This window comes from Etheostoma cragini, chromosome 21 (assembly GCF_013103735.1).
Source record: "Etheostoma cragini isolate CJK2018 chromosome 21, CSU_Ecrag_1.0, whole genome shotgun sequence".
In the NCBI taxonomy this organism is placed as follows: Eukaryota; Metazoa; Chordata; class Actinopteri; order Perciformes; family Percidae; genus Etheostoma; species Etheostoma cragini.
The window spans coordinates 11,048,710-11,065,586 of record NC_048427.1 but is presented as its reverse complement, the minus strand read 5'-3'; the positions used below and the strand labels follow the sequence as shown (position 1 = coordinate 11,065,586).

General features: G+C 41.9%; 1 protein-coding gene and 1 long non-coding RNA gene across 7 annotated transcripts in view; one reads left to right on the top strand and one right to left on the bottom strand.

Moving 5' to 3' along the window:
* LOC117937003 overlaps positions 1-2,978 on the top strand; it is a 9,694-nt gene extending 6,716 nt beyond the window's left edge. The window contains exon 3 of the long non-coding RNA XR_004655075.1: positions 2,892-2,978. This is a non-coding gene — a long non-coding RNA (uncharacterized LOC117937003). The remainder of the gene's footprint in view (positions 1-2,891) is intronic.
* The window catches only part of kcnc3b (potassium voltage-gated channel, Shaw-related subfamily, member 3b), a 46,375-nt gene that overhangs the window by 22,476 nt on the left and 7,022 nt on the right, over positions 1-16,877 (bottom strand). For all 6 annotated transcript variants that reach the window (XM_034860598.1, XM_034860601.1, XM_034860596.1 and 3 more), the window contains exon 2: positions 15,703-16,391. In XM_034860598.1, coding sequence (XP_034716489.1) covers positions 15,703-16,323 — 621 coding nt within the window. In that variant the 5' untranslated portion in view covers positions 16,324-16,391. The remainder of the gene's footprint in view (positions 1-15,702; positions 16,392-16,877) is intronic.

Below are 16,877 nucleotides of genomic sequence, written 5' to 3'. Positions count from 1 at the left end.
TATATAAGGGTCCGGCCCCGAAGGAGACTGTCTGGTAAAATTCTGGCCCTCTGACAAATATAGTTGATGACCCCTGCTCTACTGTATCCCATTCAATTGTCACTGAATCAACGACACTAGTGTGTGCGTGGCTACGGCAATATCTTTCCCCGTTGTGGTCCATTCCTACAAGCCCTGGAGTGTATTTATAGATGCAGTATACTTCAGGCTTTATCAAATAAATAATAAAACAGACATGGCCTGAAGAGCAAAAGAGAGGTAATTCATACTTGAGTGGAGATATATATATATATATATATATACATTCATAAGAAGCCTAAGTGCCTTCAGTGTATTGTGCGTGTCACCGTGTTTTTTCAACGTTATGCACTTATGTAATATCAGAAGCAACATTCTACTGAGAGGAAGCCTTATAACTTAGCAAATGGAGGGAACCAGTTTTGGTTGTTTTTCTTGAAAAGGTCTTGCTTCCCTCTCCCAGCTTTTCTTTGGAAATTGGATGAGAGCCTACACATATTTTCTCTAGGTGCCTTCATGACAGAAACAGACAAAGCAGAAGACTTTAGACTCTGACCCGCCGTATTTATTGAGGAGATTAGCTGAAAAACATTTAGCCAAAGAAGTCCCCCCCCCCCCCCCAGACATTGATTTTAAGGAGTATCTTGTTGTATCCTAAAAGAAGTTTGACAGTTAAACTATCAAGTTTGTTCCAGGTTGTCTGGTTTTCTATCTTCTCGCAAGCCTCTACCCCCACACCCAATCTCTCCCGCCTTTTTCCTCTCCATCTCCTCTCCCTACAGTACCTCTGTTCTCCTCAGCTATGTTTCTTGCTAGTCGGTGTCTGACCTACTTTCTCAGATTGCTGCAGTGCTCTCCCCCTCTGTATCATGAAAACACACACACACACACACACACACACACACACACACCAAGGTTCTCAATCACTCTCCTACATCTACCCCTATACCAGCCCCAATCTAACAATGCAAGATAGCACCATTGGGACCTGCTTAGGATGCCCCCTAATTGGCTAAACACCAGAAAAACCTTCACATGTAGAAATGTGTTTCTCTCTTATTTTTCAATGGCACTGTTGTCATTATTCCTTATGATGGTATTAATGATGTGTAATAACGGTTGTCTAACAGGGTTTTTGTCCTCAAAGTTAGTTTTGTCATGCTGCAGTGTTTTTAAAACCTGAAGAATGCCGTCATTACACACGCACAAGTGGCAAAACTGCAGTAGCATCATAACTTCTATGTAGGCTACACAAGTGGAGACACAGGAGGGGGCGGACAGGTGTTAGGGAGACCAGGCGATGTGGATCCATGTGTAAAGAAGCACAAAAGAAAGTTAAAGCAATCCATCAGACAGGATAGCGCATGATGCAAGTGAGAGAAGGTGACTACAGAATGTAGTCACCTAGTGACTACATAGTGAGCATAATTCACTAACATCAAACACAGACAGAGGAAAGTATACTGAGCTAAGTTTTACTAAGGTAGCTCATTGTTCTGGTGATCTTAAAGTGATGTGGCATGCAGAGAGGACTTGGAAGTGCAAGAGAAATGATAGAGCTAAAAAAAAAAAGAAGAAAAGCTGTCAGGAGATTGAAGGCTAAAAGTAAATGACGGGCTTTAGTCACAAAAGCAACCATGACTGACAGACGATGTTCTATGTGTATTTTTCTTACATATCATAAAATGTCCACAGGACATCAAAATTCAGGAATTTGACTCAAATCTGCATTAGGCAAGATCTCCAATAATATCAGATACACCCATCTAATGACACTTAACCCTGATATGAGGTTCCATCACAGAAGAAGTTTGAGGTGATATTATGGACTCAGCCACAGTGAAGGGAACCATTTCAAAATATTTAACCTAACCTGATTTAAGAGCTAATGTATTCCTTTGGTAAATTTGCCCGCTGAAAAAAATTGACATAAAACGGATACTGTCAAAAATAAGGTTCACGTTTCACCAAGCAAAGCGTAGTATTCATAAGGCCCGTCAACCTCTGAAAAATACTTAGCAGGTCTGTTTAAACTATGTACCATACATGCATCCCAAAGGTGTTTCCTGCTGCAAGAAAATTCTCTGTGGGGTAATCTTGCCACCCAAGACAGCTCCATGTGTTACAAAGCAACTGAAACAAGTTAAAAAGAAAACACAAATCTGCTCAAAGTGAAAAGAGAACATACATAATAAATGGGTCAACTATTGTGTTGATCAGATTTTATCCAGACAGTATCATTTTAAGCAAATACAGATACATTTCCAAACAATTAGCCCTGAACTAGTATTTCTTTACTCAGACATTCCTGAATTAACATACTCCCAAACCAATACAATATTTTATAAACATTCTTTTTTTTGTGGTCTGGCTGATACAGTGTGAGGATAGCAAAGACATCAGAGATTTGTGATGCAACTACAAAGCCTCTCCTGATTTGCAGAGTCCCCCTCGATCTCTAAATTAAACTTTGGTGTGGGGGTACTCTGGTGGGAATTCTTATACACACAGGAAATAACACATCTGTATTTCAATCTCACAGCCTGAAACTGAAATACTAAACTTATTCCTTAACAGCTGTGAGAAAAACTTGACACTCAATGAAAACCCAAAATGCACGAAGATCTGCAGATTAACAGATGCTAAGTACACCTTTAACCTATAGGGCTGTAGTGTAATTAATCTGACCATTATATCATACAAAAAAAAAGCCAGAATTTAAAGTAGAGGGAGACCTCCTCCCGCAGCTCCCCCTCTTTTCAAAATGTCTATCTGCTTTTCCAGAACAGTTAATAGGAATGGACTCCCTCTCTGAAATGACCTGTGAGTCTCCCATCACGGCTAGATTTACTAAAGCCTGATACAGGGCCAAGGAGGAGATGCAGAAGTCCTAGTTTTCTTTCAGACCGCTTGAATTACAATATGCTGAAAGATTATTACGGAATTTCTGCCCAACGACGAAAAAAAAAAGTCTCTACACCAGCTGGAAAAGCCACAATACAATATTGCTTGCAATAAAACAAAGATTCATTCATGGTTTTAGTAATTAAATGCTACAGTAGTTGGATTACACATCAAATCAATATTGATCAATCCATCACAGCAGCCCGTCTGTCAAGCAGAGATCTGCTGTGTGATAGAGAAGCCCCCCACTGCTTAAAACGTACCTAAATCTACACTCTGTGTGCGTGTGCGTCTGTGTTTGCGCTCAATGTTCCTGTGTTTACATGTGGTGCCGTAAGTGCCTGGCAAAAGTGTGTGTGTGCGTGGGGATGTGACTCACAATGCGAGCAAGACAAACGGCGTATGGGCAAAGGAGGTGTGTGTGCACACTGGCTGATCGCAGATAGGGATTGGTCACTACATGGCCACTGCATTGAGGTGATGGAGAGGGATGAGTGGAGAGACGGAAAGAAAGGAAGATGATAAAAGGTGAAGTAGCAGTCTGTCCCTTCACACTTATTTATCTCATTGGGCACTTTGTGTCTGTTTTCTCTCTCTTCCCTCTTCTCTCTGCAACATGAAGGTACAGTACAGGTGTTCATGTTTGGACGGCTATGTAAATGCCTTGAATATATGTATGTTTCAGAGGCACACTGTAGTGGTTGTGCGTTGAACCCCCTACAGTAAAGCTGCCATGTGTGACACCTGCAGCGCAATGACCTTCAAGGCCCAATAGAGTCTCCCTCGCTCTCTAGACTCTGAAATTAGATTTGGGAAGATCGTCAACATAAATTTAAGAGAACTGGAGTCAGAGAGAGAGACAGAGACAGAGTGGATTGTGTTTCGATGGTTGAATGAAGAAGAGAGGGAGAAGACAATCTCCAATCTCGCCAATCAAGGGGAGAGAGCAGGGCATCAGAGAGTAAGAGTGCAATAAAGAGAGTGAGAAGAAGAAAGGAGGAGGTGTTGGGAGAGCAGGAATGTAAGTGATATAATCGAGGAGAGATTGAAGAAGCTGATATTAGCCCTACGGGCAATTTGCATGCATGGCGGTGCGCTGTGCTCTTCCTTAACGGGGCCCTAGCGGCGCTGTGTTTACTGCAGCGCCATCCAGAAGAGCTTTATCATTACAGTATTACCACAGCCCTGCCTGGTTCTCTGTCACCATGACAACCACCCACTGTGTTAGCCTCTACTTTCAGGCACCAAGGACAGGACTAAGCCAAATGCTGCTCCTACAGCTGGCAAAAAGGGCTGAATGTAGAGAAGCAAGTGGCAAACTGTGATCATTTAATCGGCTTCTGATTGTTGGATGAAAGATTAACACTTGTGAAGTCAAGGGTGATTGACCATGACAGAGATACAGAGATAAATAAATAATACATTTTGCTTTTGTTCTATGTACATTGACGGTGGTGTTTGATCAGCATTAGTATGACAAACGTCGCCCAGTAAGACTGAACATGTGGAGTCTTTCCCAGAGGGCAAAGCAAGTGGGCAACCCCTGCTGCATAGTCAGCATTGATAAGAAGACATTGAAGGATGATGTGAAATCTGCACATGAATGAGGCATGAAAAATGAACCTTTAAACAATGTGAAATACAGGACGTTCTCCTGAAGGGCTACCCGACCAATGGGTTTGACTTGTATTGGGGGATTTATCTATTATCTTAGGTGAATGGCCGTTGCCTCCACTCAGAGACTTCCAAAGCAGCCACTTAGCGTGCAGTGTGAGCATAACCTTGAGTGGGTTTACAGGAATAGCCTTCACTTTTACCATCATCATCACCGTTGTCATCATCGCTGTTATATAAAAACTGCAGAGTAGTCAAAGGTTCTGCTACTTTAGACTGAGATTCAAAAAAATGAAATAAAAGTAAACCTAACATTCAAACACTCTACAAGACAAAGAAACAACTAAAATGTCAAGAGAGAGAGAGAGTTTCCTTTAGGGACTTGGCATGTGAAATGGACAAGCAGCAAAACCAAGTGGAAAGGCAGAGAGAGAGAGAGAGCAGTACAGAAAAGATGTCTTTCATTTTTTTTTTCATGTCGCCTTTTTTCTGCTACGTGTTAAATTATGAATTGCTTTAGTGGCTTTTGGCTGTTTATGACCCTCAACTTCAAGGCTTCCTCTTCGTGTGACTTTAAGTAATGCAAGCATGGTCCATGAAACGTGTCTAAGAATGTTTCCCACAGTTAGTATTCAAACCGTCATGTTGCATTATGTTACTAAATACAGTTAATATCATTAGGAAAGCAACTTGCTGCACTTATCTATTACATTAAATAATCTGAATAATCATTCTGTCAAATGTTAAAGGACCATCATAAGTTATTGAGTCAAAGCAAATACAACCAATCATTTTTTTACTAACAATGGATCTAGGACTGCCTTTAGCGATTATTTTCATTATTGATTAATTTGCCGACTTTCTCAATTAATAGTTTGGTCTGTAAAATGTCAGAAAATAATGACAAATGTCCATCTCACTTTCTCAAAGTCCAAGGGGATGTTTTTAAATGTCTTTATTTGTTCGTTTGATATATAATCGTATTGTAAATAATTGTATTCAGTCCAAATCCCAAAGATATTCAGTTTAATATACCAAACACAGAAAAGCAGGAAAGCGCTATATTTGAGAGACTGAAAATGGCATTGTCTTCCGTTTTTGCAGAAAACATTACTTTTAATCAATTAATAAAGTTAGTTGGCGATTTTTTTTCTTCTTCTGTTGACTAATCATTGTAGCTCTCAATGGATCACAAGGACACTAAGTTTGCGTTTGCTTATAGTGACAAACGCTATTTCATGACTACAGTTCCCCTCAGCTCAAAGGAGCGGTTTAGCTTCTTCCGGCTGATTGTTTGGTTTAATTGCCCGCAACTTTTTATTTATTTTTATTTTCACAGCTCTCATAGCATTAATACGAAATATACTGTGTAGATATATATACTGTGTTTATGTATAAACCCACTGTATGTTACATGCCCAGCACCTAACGGCACACAGACAATGTTAGTGAGTAGCTGGTGACAGTTTTTGCAGTTCCTAGAACATAACATCTTAACAATCCTAGAACCCTTTTTTTCTCGTGTTCCAACTGGACCAGTTTGGGGATTAAGTTCCTCTGAAGGCAATTCCTCTTTCAGCTCCTACCTCATGGCAGGGTCTTTTCGCTGTTCCCTTTTCAGCATAGGAATCTAGGTCAACGAGAGTCGGGTTTCCAGAACTGGAATTTTTTGTTTTCGTATTGATAATTAAATTCACTTCTGAGAATGTTTTTCCCGAAAAATAACTGTTGAGATTTTGAATATAGGCTGTATTGAGGAAAATCTTTGCCGAATTTGCAATTTGAGTTGAGAAGCTCCATAAAGTCTAAAAAGCTAGCGCCTGCCGGGGTCGCTAGCTCTTTGCTCAGCCAGTCATGCTCGGAGACCTCGCTGTAAGCCGGAGGTCTCTCAGATTGGGCTCGTAAGTAAAAGGCTTTTATTTGGCTTTTATGGTTCGTTTGGTTAAATATTACAACACATGACAAACTGTCTTTTCGGAGTTAAACTCCACAAGCTGCCTGGCCGTCGCACACACAAACACACACACACACACACACACACACACAGCCACAGCGCAGCAGGCAGAAGCTGGGGAGAGATACCTGTTTCTATTCGGGAGACTTGTTGAGATTATGAGATACATTACATTAGATTTAGTGTTTAGCTCATACTTTTTTGATGTATCTGTTTTCTGATTTTAACGTTATAAAGACTTTTGCTGTGCTTGCGTCACTTCCTTAGTCCCTCTTACCAGACAATGGCCACCGGACCAGTGCAAATGCAAATGGTTTTGGGGGAGAGTTAGAACTGTTTAGAAGTGGACAATTCCTATAACTACGCTGTTTTAACTACCTGATATAGCAGATAACTGACTGACAATAGACAGAAAGCAATATCAGAAGAGATATCAAATTCTTGTGAGCCTTTCTTCTCCTCTTCCTGTCCCAGAGGAACTGCACCCTTGTCTCACTTCAAGGGGAATGCAATCGACATGGGTGGATGTCGTCTGTGTCTGAGCCGGGACAAGCAGTTAAAGCAGGGGTCACCCAGCCAGCACCCAACACGGGACACTGCGGGATAATGAAGGGCAGGAGAGGCGAAGCAAGGAAAAGGGTGGGACTGGTAGGAGCAGATGGGCAGAGAGGAGGGACGTGACGGGATGGTTGCGTGATCGCATATGTGTTAAAAGCGTGTGCATAAGGCTCATCAAACACCATAATGCAGGAGGAGATGAGAAGAAGGACCGTCCGAGGCTGGAGGGAGGTGGCACTGAACTTAGCCATATAATTAGCTTCTGCTCGGGGTAATCCTCGTGTACACTTTACTTTCTGAGCGCTAGAAAAACTGCCTCCCTGAGGTCAGTGCTCTTGGAAGTGATCCTAGTAAAATTTCAATCACAACACAGACTTCTGTTCCAGACATTCCCTGAATGACTCAACTCCTTGACATGCTACAGTTGAATCGGTAAGCTCTCCTACACACTCGCGCACACACACATGCTGCTCTCAGTGTCGTATCTGTTCTGCAGCGTTCAGGTCCCTTCCATTACTGCAGTCCTGTCAAACCTTTTGGAAGACAAACAAATACTGTGTGGAGGTGAGTAAACTGTACATGTGTCCCTTCCTTCACGTCTGTTTAGTATTCAGTTCGGATTACTGGAGCATGTTATGTGCATTTGTCCTTGCGACCACCGCCCATCCTCATATTGTTCGAGACACTTAAAGCGAGTTTGGCAAAGCTGGCCCTGTTCTAATTGCAGTGATGACTGACTGCCTTCATGTCCCTTCTGTCCTTTCTCCATCTGTCTTTGTCCCTCTGTGCTTCGGTAACTATCCGTAATCTACCTCATAGCTCCTCACACAGAAAATGAAATGGGACGTGCAGAAAGGACTTTTTGGTAAACAGGAGTTCTACACGTATTAAAGCTGCTCATAAAGATAAACAAAAAAGATATTAAGTCATGAAATGCCTGTATTTCAGAGGATGAGCCAACAAACCCCTACAGAACATTCTGATACATTTCCATGCAAATTCACTCCTAAATCACACCATTCCACACTTTTGGAGATCAGGTTTCTATTTTAAGTAGATATTCGCTCTGCCTCTACTCTGCTGCCACTTGGACAGGAGGGACAATCACAAGGAAGCAGATGGTCACACAGGAATTGTCCAAGTGACGCCCTCCAATGTCATTTTCCAAGGGATTGAGCAGGGATAGAGTTTGACTGTTTAAGTGCCACAGGGTTAACGACAAGTGGCCGACTATAGACTACATGACGTAAAGTAGTCTTTTTTTAAACATAAATGCCAAAATTCCATGGATGAAGATTCTTAAATATGAGGGTAAGCTACTTTTCTTTGTATTATGTGAAAGGGAACTGCATACTTTATAATCAGCCAGCATTATTCTGTAACATTATTTAATTGCATGATTGTGACATTATTAGTCGATTGAGAGGAAACAAATTATGGTTTGTGATATTTAATTATTTAACTCCAGTATTATTTGCTGATTCTAACTTCTCTTCTGTGGAATGGGGCTGTGGGATATGGCCAACATCTTCTGTTCTGATATAGCTAATTTCATATCTCGATAATAATAATATTTATATATATATATATTTCCCGACATAGCACGTTTTCTGGTAATTACATAAATGTAAATAAACATTTCTCAGTTTATTAGGAACTTTAGTGCAAAATGAACGTGCTAGGATCAAATTGTAAAGCGTTTTCCAAATGATGTAAGTTTTGCATTAACACAATTTAGTTCCAGGTTTTTCAATATCCCAACAGAAGTGACATAGGAAAATATATTCATTGTTTTAACAATATATTTATTGCCCAGCCATATTTTGTGCAAATAAAACAAACTTTTCTAACTTTTTTTGTTAGTTATTTACTTAACAATAAACATATTATATAATAAAATGTGTTTTAGTTTTCAGCCCAAAAAGTGATGACTGATTGGCAAGCTTGTTGGTAATTTAATCTCTCAGCTAATTAACATTCAGCTTGTTGGTCTATGTCTTTGTTAAAGGCAGGTTTTGGGGACATTGGCATGTGTGAGAGTGATTTGCGGGGTTACATGTGGAGGTGTGGCAAATGAAGTGATTTATCTGTGAGTTGCAAGTGAGAACACTCCCAGAATGGTTTATGGGCAGCTACGCTTACAGAGAATGGGCCAGTGTGTAAAGGTCAGTGTACTGAGAGATTTATGTTCAGCCAGGTGTTGGAGGGGGTCAAATGTAAGCTGCATGCATGTCACCCATGAAAATGGGTGAATGTGTTTCTATACCACATTAAGTCTCTCTTTACAGTAAGTGCTGGATAGTGCTCATGAATAATTGACTAGCTTGATGCAGTGAAAGGACTTTTACGCAATTGAAGCTCCTTATTCTTTGTGAGTATAAGCACACTGTGTACTGGTTTGTTTACATATACTGTACATGTGTGTGTGGTGATCTGTACAACTATAATACACACAATACACTCCTCTCTCATGGGATTTGACAAGATTTGGCCCATTTAGAGATTTCGGACTCCCACCACTGTAATCGGCTCTGGTGCTGTGTGAGTTCTCCACCATGCCAGTGTCCTGAATCATTTTGGTTCCAGTGCATAAGAACAAAATGTCCAGGGTTTACCACAAGGTCCAACTAATTGACTGTCAGTACAGTGATGAGGAGCGCTGATTCAGCACTTAACCAGCACAGCTAAATGGACCAAGAAGGAAGAAGAAACAGACTTTGAGTGTTAGGAAAGCAATTTTTGCAACATAATCACACATGTAAAATGCTTCTGTCTGAAATGTAATGCAATATGTTGACATTTTTGAAAATACGCTTATTTGTTACTTTGCCAAGAGTTAGATGAGAAGATCAATACAACTTTCATGTCCATCCGGTAAATGTGTAGCTGGAGAAAGCAGCTGCTTAGCTTAGCTCTGTCCAAAGGTAAACAATTTGTCTACCAGCACCTTTAACACGCTCTCATTAACACTTTATATCTCATTTATTGCATCTGTAGAAAAGACCTAAGTGTAAAAAATTACACTTTTCTGTGGGTTATGTTCCAAACTATTTCTTGCATCTGTGCAGTTGCCAGGCAACCAGGAGACTCCAGGAAGTTACTGGCCAAAAACATAGGAGGGGCACGTGAAAATTGCAAATTCACTTGATTTGGAGCCAGGCTAGCTGTTTCTAGTCTTTGTGCTAAGCTAACCCGCTGCTGGCTGTAGCTCCATATTGACCGCGAGGTGATGGAGCAGTGGATACAACAATGCTTTTGGCGTGGGAGATCAGGGTTTGATTCCCGTTGTGATACATCAGCAATTTTAAGTTGCTTTAGACACAAACGTCAGCTAAATGACACGTAACGTATAGACGTATAAGTGGTATCCATCCTCTCATCTAACTCAAGAAAGTGAATCATATATCCCAAAATGTTAAACTATCAATTTAATAGTAATACTAGTTCAGCTTTTTTTTGATCCACCATAGTTAAAATGAACCACAACAGCAATTTCATAACACCCAGAAGATATAAAATGTATTCACAATAAATACATGTAATTTTGTATTAATACTACTCCAAATCAAACTGCTCCAACTGCTGTTTTTACACATTTAAAGTGCTTCTTATGTATTTAAAACAGCGATCATGTCTCTGTCCTTGTTATGAGACCACGAGCATTTATACAATAAAGTATCATCAACAGTCATTGCTCAAGTTACAAGGCAGCAAACAGAGGGACTGTGACTTCAGAGGATGCAAAGACAACATGAGACGGCCTGCGGTACAAAACATTGTCAGGGAAAATTGAAACAGAACACAATACATTTACCAATTGCAGGCACAGGAGAGGCAGGTTTACTAATTATCCCGCCTGTGCCAGCAGCTAGCACTCGAGGAGAACAGTTTACCTTAATAAACTTGGTGAGCACTTAAGAATATCTCCCTCCATCCTTTTTTTCTCTGTCAAGACAGGTTTGGTGCTTCAGCTATTTTCAAATTTTTGTATTATAAGTATTGCTTATGTGCTGAATGGTTATACAGGTACATCCTCTCACCAGGAATGGAGGATTAGATTTGCCAACAGCGAATGAATTAAGGCCTCCCTTTCCCTCTCTCTGCTATTTTCAGATGCAGCCCACAGGGAGAGGCACAAGAATGGAAGTGGGAAATAGGCCTTTCAGCAGGGTCGGGGTTTGAATGGAAACTACTTGGAAGTATGAATACCAAACCCCACTGCTGAAAGTAAAGGTTTATTGCAATCCGCTTAAGACCTTTTTGTCTCAAAAGAGCACCATTATTTCTTTTTCACATCATCGCCAACAGCGGGCCACTGCTGAGGGACGCTAAAGCTCTGAAGATGTGTGATTGGTAAACTCAATAAGGAACGGAGGAATAAGGCAAGGTAGAGTCCAGGGTTTGTTGTCCTGCCCCAACGATTAACAGTCACCCTCACCACAGTTCCCGTTGAGATCCCGACCAGAGTTAGGAGGTACTGGGTGAAACAATGTGGCTTTGGGGCAAACAAAACTTGTGCAATAAAAGTGACATTGTATATAGTATAAATGGTTGTCTGATACTGTCAAAATCAAAAACAATGCAGTTGTTTTGAGTTGCCAGTTGGAGAAGTAAAAACCTTTTGTCTTTCCAAACCCACACAGACTCATCTTGTCCATTTCTGCCAGGAGACAACCTGTTCTGTGGCCGTTCAGCACAGCGGTAGGTCACATTTGTTGTTTATGACAGCATTGTGCGCTCCAACACCGAATACTGTGGAAGAAGGACGGCAAACAATGAACCACAGGACATGACCTTCAGGGAGAGAGGGCGGTGGGCTCTGGACACAGTAACTGCTCCCCTGAAATGAACCAAATACAAGCACACAAAGTCCGATTTGGAAAGGGTCAAAAGGGGCATATTGTACATGCTGAGCTACAAATGGTGCTTTGTCAGGAGATTGCTGACAAAGACAACTGTGCCCTTCTGGTGCAAAACTAGAAGTGACCAAAACCCAGCTAAACCAGTGGAACAATATTATAGGACACCTTACAGATAGTCAGCAGTGGATTTCATTTGGCAAAGTAGATAATACATTTATAAAGACAGTTATAGAAAGTTCTGCATCTCAAATTTGTATTTATGCACAAATGTACATTGTAGTAATGTACAGTATGTTACATTCCCTCTATATAATCTCTTTCATTCAGACTTTTAGTGTCCACAATTGACTGCTTCATGCCCACCTAAAGCTTTTTTCCCCATATTTGTATAACACCTGAAACATTTCAATATTCCTTTCAGTAATTTTACCATTCCTATTTTTCCAATTATCTTTTATCTTAAGGGCTGTTTTCTAACTTTGACCATTAAACAATATATTCTTTATTTTAGTTTTAACCCCATTTTTTAACCTGAGTGTCATTAGATAAGATTACCTCAGGTTCAATAACAAATCAACATACAAAACAATAACCACTGCTCATCGCTTCTTGTGCATCGTTGGAAATTAAATTAGGATAATTGTCATTCAAGCAGATTAGAGTTTAAAACAGTAAAAATCTTTAACAAATTAGATAAAGTGGGCCAAGAACAAATACTGTCAAACATGATAGAACCGCTCAATGTTGTCTTAGCTGCACTAAAACATCTATATCAACCAGGCGTGGATCAATAAAGAAATCCGATGCAAATCGTATTACATAACACTTCATCAAACAGAAACATATATGTCCATATATGTTGTCAGTGGGCAGTTGCAAACCAACAGAGTAGAATAAGCATTAGTCCTTGTAAGCATTCTCAGATTTGAAGAGGTGATAGAGAGGGAGAGAGAGAGAGAGTATGGCTTTAAAACAGACAAAAGAGGAGATAATCAATTGATTGTCAATCATTAGGCAGGCAGGAGGGCCGAGGTAGGAAGGCTAAACCCTTCACAGACAATCAAGATGCTAAGACAAGGGTCCCCACCCCCATCATGCAATGTCTTTCTCCCTGTGATTGTCACCTCCTCCCTGCTTATCTCAATACCCCTCTTCCTCCTTCTCCCCGTGTCGCTCTAAGGCTCCCCTTCAGTCCCGATTCCCTCCACTATCGCAGCCCTTCTCCATTTCCCTCGCCCCGTCTATCCCTTTCAATCCCACCCCGCTCCACCTCTTTTCTCTTCCTCCAGTGCTCCCCCTCCTCTCTCCCGTATCTACTGCAGCAGAAAAGCCAGCACAGACACCAGCATGTGTGTGTTTATACATGTGTGTGCTGCTCCGGTAGATCTACGAGCGAGCTTCACGCGATCATGAGCTTAGAAGGAGGTGGAAAAAAGAGCCCTGCATGTGTGTCCAACGCTCTGATCAAAACATTGATTGCTGATGCGTTAAATCACAGACATGCAAACAAAAAACCCTAAATCATTAGAGCAATGTCTCTCCTCCTTTCTCCCTGTATTTCCTCTCGTCTCCCGCTTCCTCTCTCTGTCTCTCTCTCATCTGTCTCATTGTGTTTCCACAACAGCCTCTCATTTTTTCCCTGTCCTAATCTCTCTCAATTTCTCTCTTCTCTTCACATAAAATTTGCATCTCTCAGGACCGTAAAGACCAAAAGGTTCTGCCGTGTTGGACAGAATACTTTTAGAAAGAGCGGGGGTGGGAATAAAACGAGTGATCTGGGTCACAACGCTGTTTGACGTATAGCGCTGGCTGTTAGACCTACAGAGAGAAAAGGGGCTTCATTCACCCACAAATAGAGCTGGTGTTGTGCAGAAATGCATCAACCTGCTCTGTAATCTGCAAAACCCCAAAGTTCCATCACAAACACCACTATCTGCAACCATTACACTCAATGAATGTTGTATGATTCATGAAATCTTGCCCACTGTAACCAGTGGATGTGGTGTAAAACGGAACATTACATAATATACAGCATTGTAGTTGTGAGGCAGCAGGTATACTGTAGCTGGCATCCAAGGTATGTCAATGCTGCAAATGCTGCCTCCTCTTGCTGTATGATCATTCAAAATTCAGAACCAAATCCACTTTTCTTTACATAAACATGCATCTGTTTTGCCTTGCTCTTACCATTATATACACAATGTGATTAGAAAATCCAAACCCCAAAGCTGTCTCCCTTTCCTGCAACGTTTGCACATTCTACAAATGACTACCCCACTATGAGCTGTTTTGTTGCATGGAGTAGGGGTAGAGATGGGTTGGATAGTGAGAAATCAATCCAATTGGGATGAGAGTGACACTTAGAGAAGCACTTCCTGCCTGATCCCAAGTCCAGAGAGGCGGATCAGTTGGCCTAAACCAGACTGTCTGTCTGTCACAGCCCAACACTTTACTTTCCTTTGGTGGGAACTGAATCCAGGAATGCAGATCTATACCTCGTGCCAGGGGAGGTGTGTTTAGAAATAGAAAGTCTGAGCCTTTCTGTGCAGCTATTGTGTTTATCGGTGATTGTAGATACAGTATGTATTGCTGATTTTTCAGTGATATATGTTTAAAATGTCTCTTTTTTTCACAGACCGTGAGCGATTTTCAGAGTGATGGTGGTATGAACTGGCCACTGCAGTGTCTGCTGTCTGGATTTTGCATGTGCACCTACAGTGTGCATACATTCACGGTAACCATGAGTCTTCACACACCCTCATAACAGTGAAAGTAGCACCAACAAAAGCATAGACAGGGTGCAAGACAAGGATGATCAACCATTTCACTAAATCCCAAATCAAAGCAGCTGTGATCAAGCAGCTGGATTTGTCTGTAACCCTACTGTTTTCATAAAAAAAGCATGCATCAAAAACATAGTCATGGGCACTTGTTACTCTTACACCTGTATGATCAAATGCAATCTAACGTTTGCTTTTAAGAGGGAAATCATTAACTGTTTACATGAAAACAATAATAGGTATTCCAAATTAGGAGCAAGGTGTGCGTAAAAGCAACACAATCCGTGCGTAAAGGCCATGTAGCATTCATCTGGGAAAGGGGGCATGGCAGAAAAAAACAATCCAGCAGACTGAATCACTACCAAGGACGTATGTGGGGGAAGACATGTACTTCAACACTGTCAAACTGGCGTCAAATGAGCGTAATCAGCGCGGTGCTACAATAAATAAGACTGCCGTGAAATACGGCGCATTGATGTGCATCGTAAACGGACAAATGTGACCTAATGAAGGCGTTTGGATGGAGCAGGTGCAGCGGATGCCGCGTTTAGAGTAAGATATGTATTAAACCTGCACAGGTAGCAGAATACGACGATATGAATTATAATACCAATAACAACCGCATTCATTGTGAATCCAGCTCGACTGAAAGGCGTTGTATCAAGTATACATTAGGTTATGTGTTGGACAAAAACCGTGGTTGTTATATCAACTAGTAGGCTATCCATCAACAGATATAGCTGCCTTACCAATTTCCATTTTCCTTATGCTATCAGCATTAATTATTCAATATCAGTGAGTCTATATCCTGCCATTTAATACAAAAGTTATCCTGTTAGGGATGACATCCTGCAGATAATGAAGAGGGACTGATTTAAATGATGTGGACAGAACAACAAAGTTTGAAAAAAAACTTAACATGACTCAAGCAGTGCTCTGAGACGTCTGGAGACAGAATATGCAACAGTACAGAAACAAGTTGGTCCCTCTAGGAGAGACGGGGGTAACTCACCCGGGCATATTTGGAGGAATACGGGTCTTCAAACAGTGCCCATATTCGGGGCTGCCAGGTTTTCCACCAGCCAGCTTTCCTCGCGTCCTCCTGCATGCACAGTCTTTTCAAGTCCCCATCCGCACCGCCCAGCGCTGGTTCGTCGTCCGGCGCGTCCGGTTCTGGATTCTCGAAGCTGTCCAGTGCCTCTTCCGCATCCCGGTGCTGCCGGTAATTCATCCAGCAACACGCCTCCACGTCCGTCTCATCGATGCCCCAGAAAGCCAGCTCCTCTTCGAACAGGGGACCGCACACATCGTTTGGACAGTGCAACTTCCCGGTGCGGTAATAGTTGAGGATGAAGGAAAACACTGACGGGTGGCGGTCGAAGAAGAACTCGTCTAATTTGTGGTCGTAGTCGAAGTTGGTGAAAGCGTCCGGCTCTGTAAGCCACGATAAGCGGGTTCCGGGCAACGTTTTTAGGGTGCTCCGGTAGGTTTCATGCCGCACCCCCCCGCAGTTTATCACGATTTTCTCGCTTTCCGACGGACAAGTCATGTCTGCGCTGTAACATGCTTTGTTGGACGACTTGTTCCCACCCTTGCGCCCTTTAAAAGAGGATACACACACCGAACTGAGCATAGAGAACCGGGGGGGGAGGGAGAGGATGAGAGAAACCGAAGGGAGGAGGAGGGAGGATTCTGAGGAGTCTGCGGGGAGAGAAAAAGGGCAGAATTTTAGCAGAAGGGAGAAATAGATGTGGATTATCAGCATTGCAATACAAATTATGAACCACGCGCTAATACCAGCTGTATGTGCAATTATTCACTTGATAATCAGCTGATGGAAGGGCACAAAACGACCTTGTGCAGGTGCAGTGGGGGGGGGTGAATGGGGGCAGAGATGTTTTTAACACCCTGAGCAGAACGATGCCTTCAGCTTAGTGCATCACATGGAAACAGGTGAGCACATTCATGAGCAAGCAATCTCTCAGGCTAATTGTTGACACCCCAAAGATGAGAAGATGTAGCTATTGTGACGGGATGTGGGGTCCCCACACTGTACCCATCCCTCATTCCCTCACTGAAATGTTATTCGGCCGATCTCTCAATTGATCTGGCTGATGCTCATGTCAGTGTTCATTCAAATCCTCTCCCTAATTAGGCCACTGTGAGACTCGAGCATCCCCCCCCCCC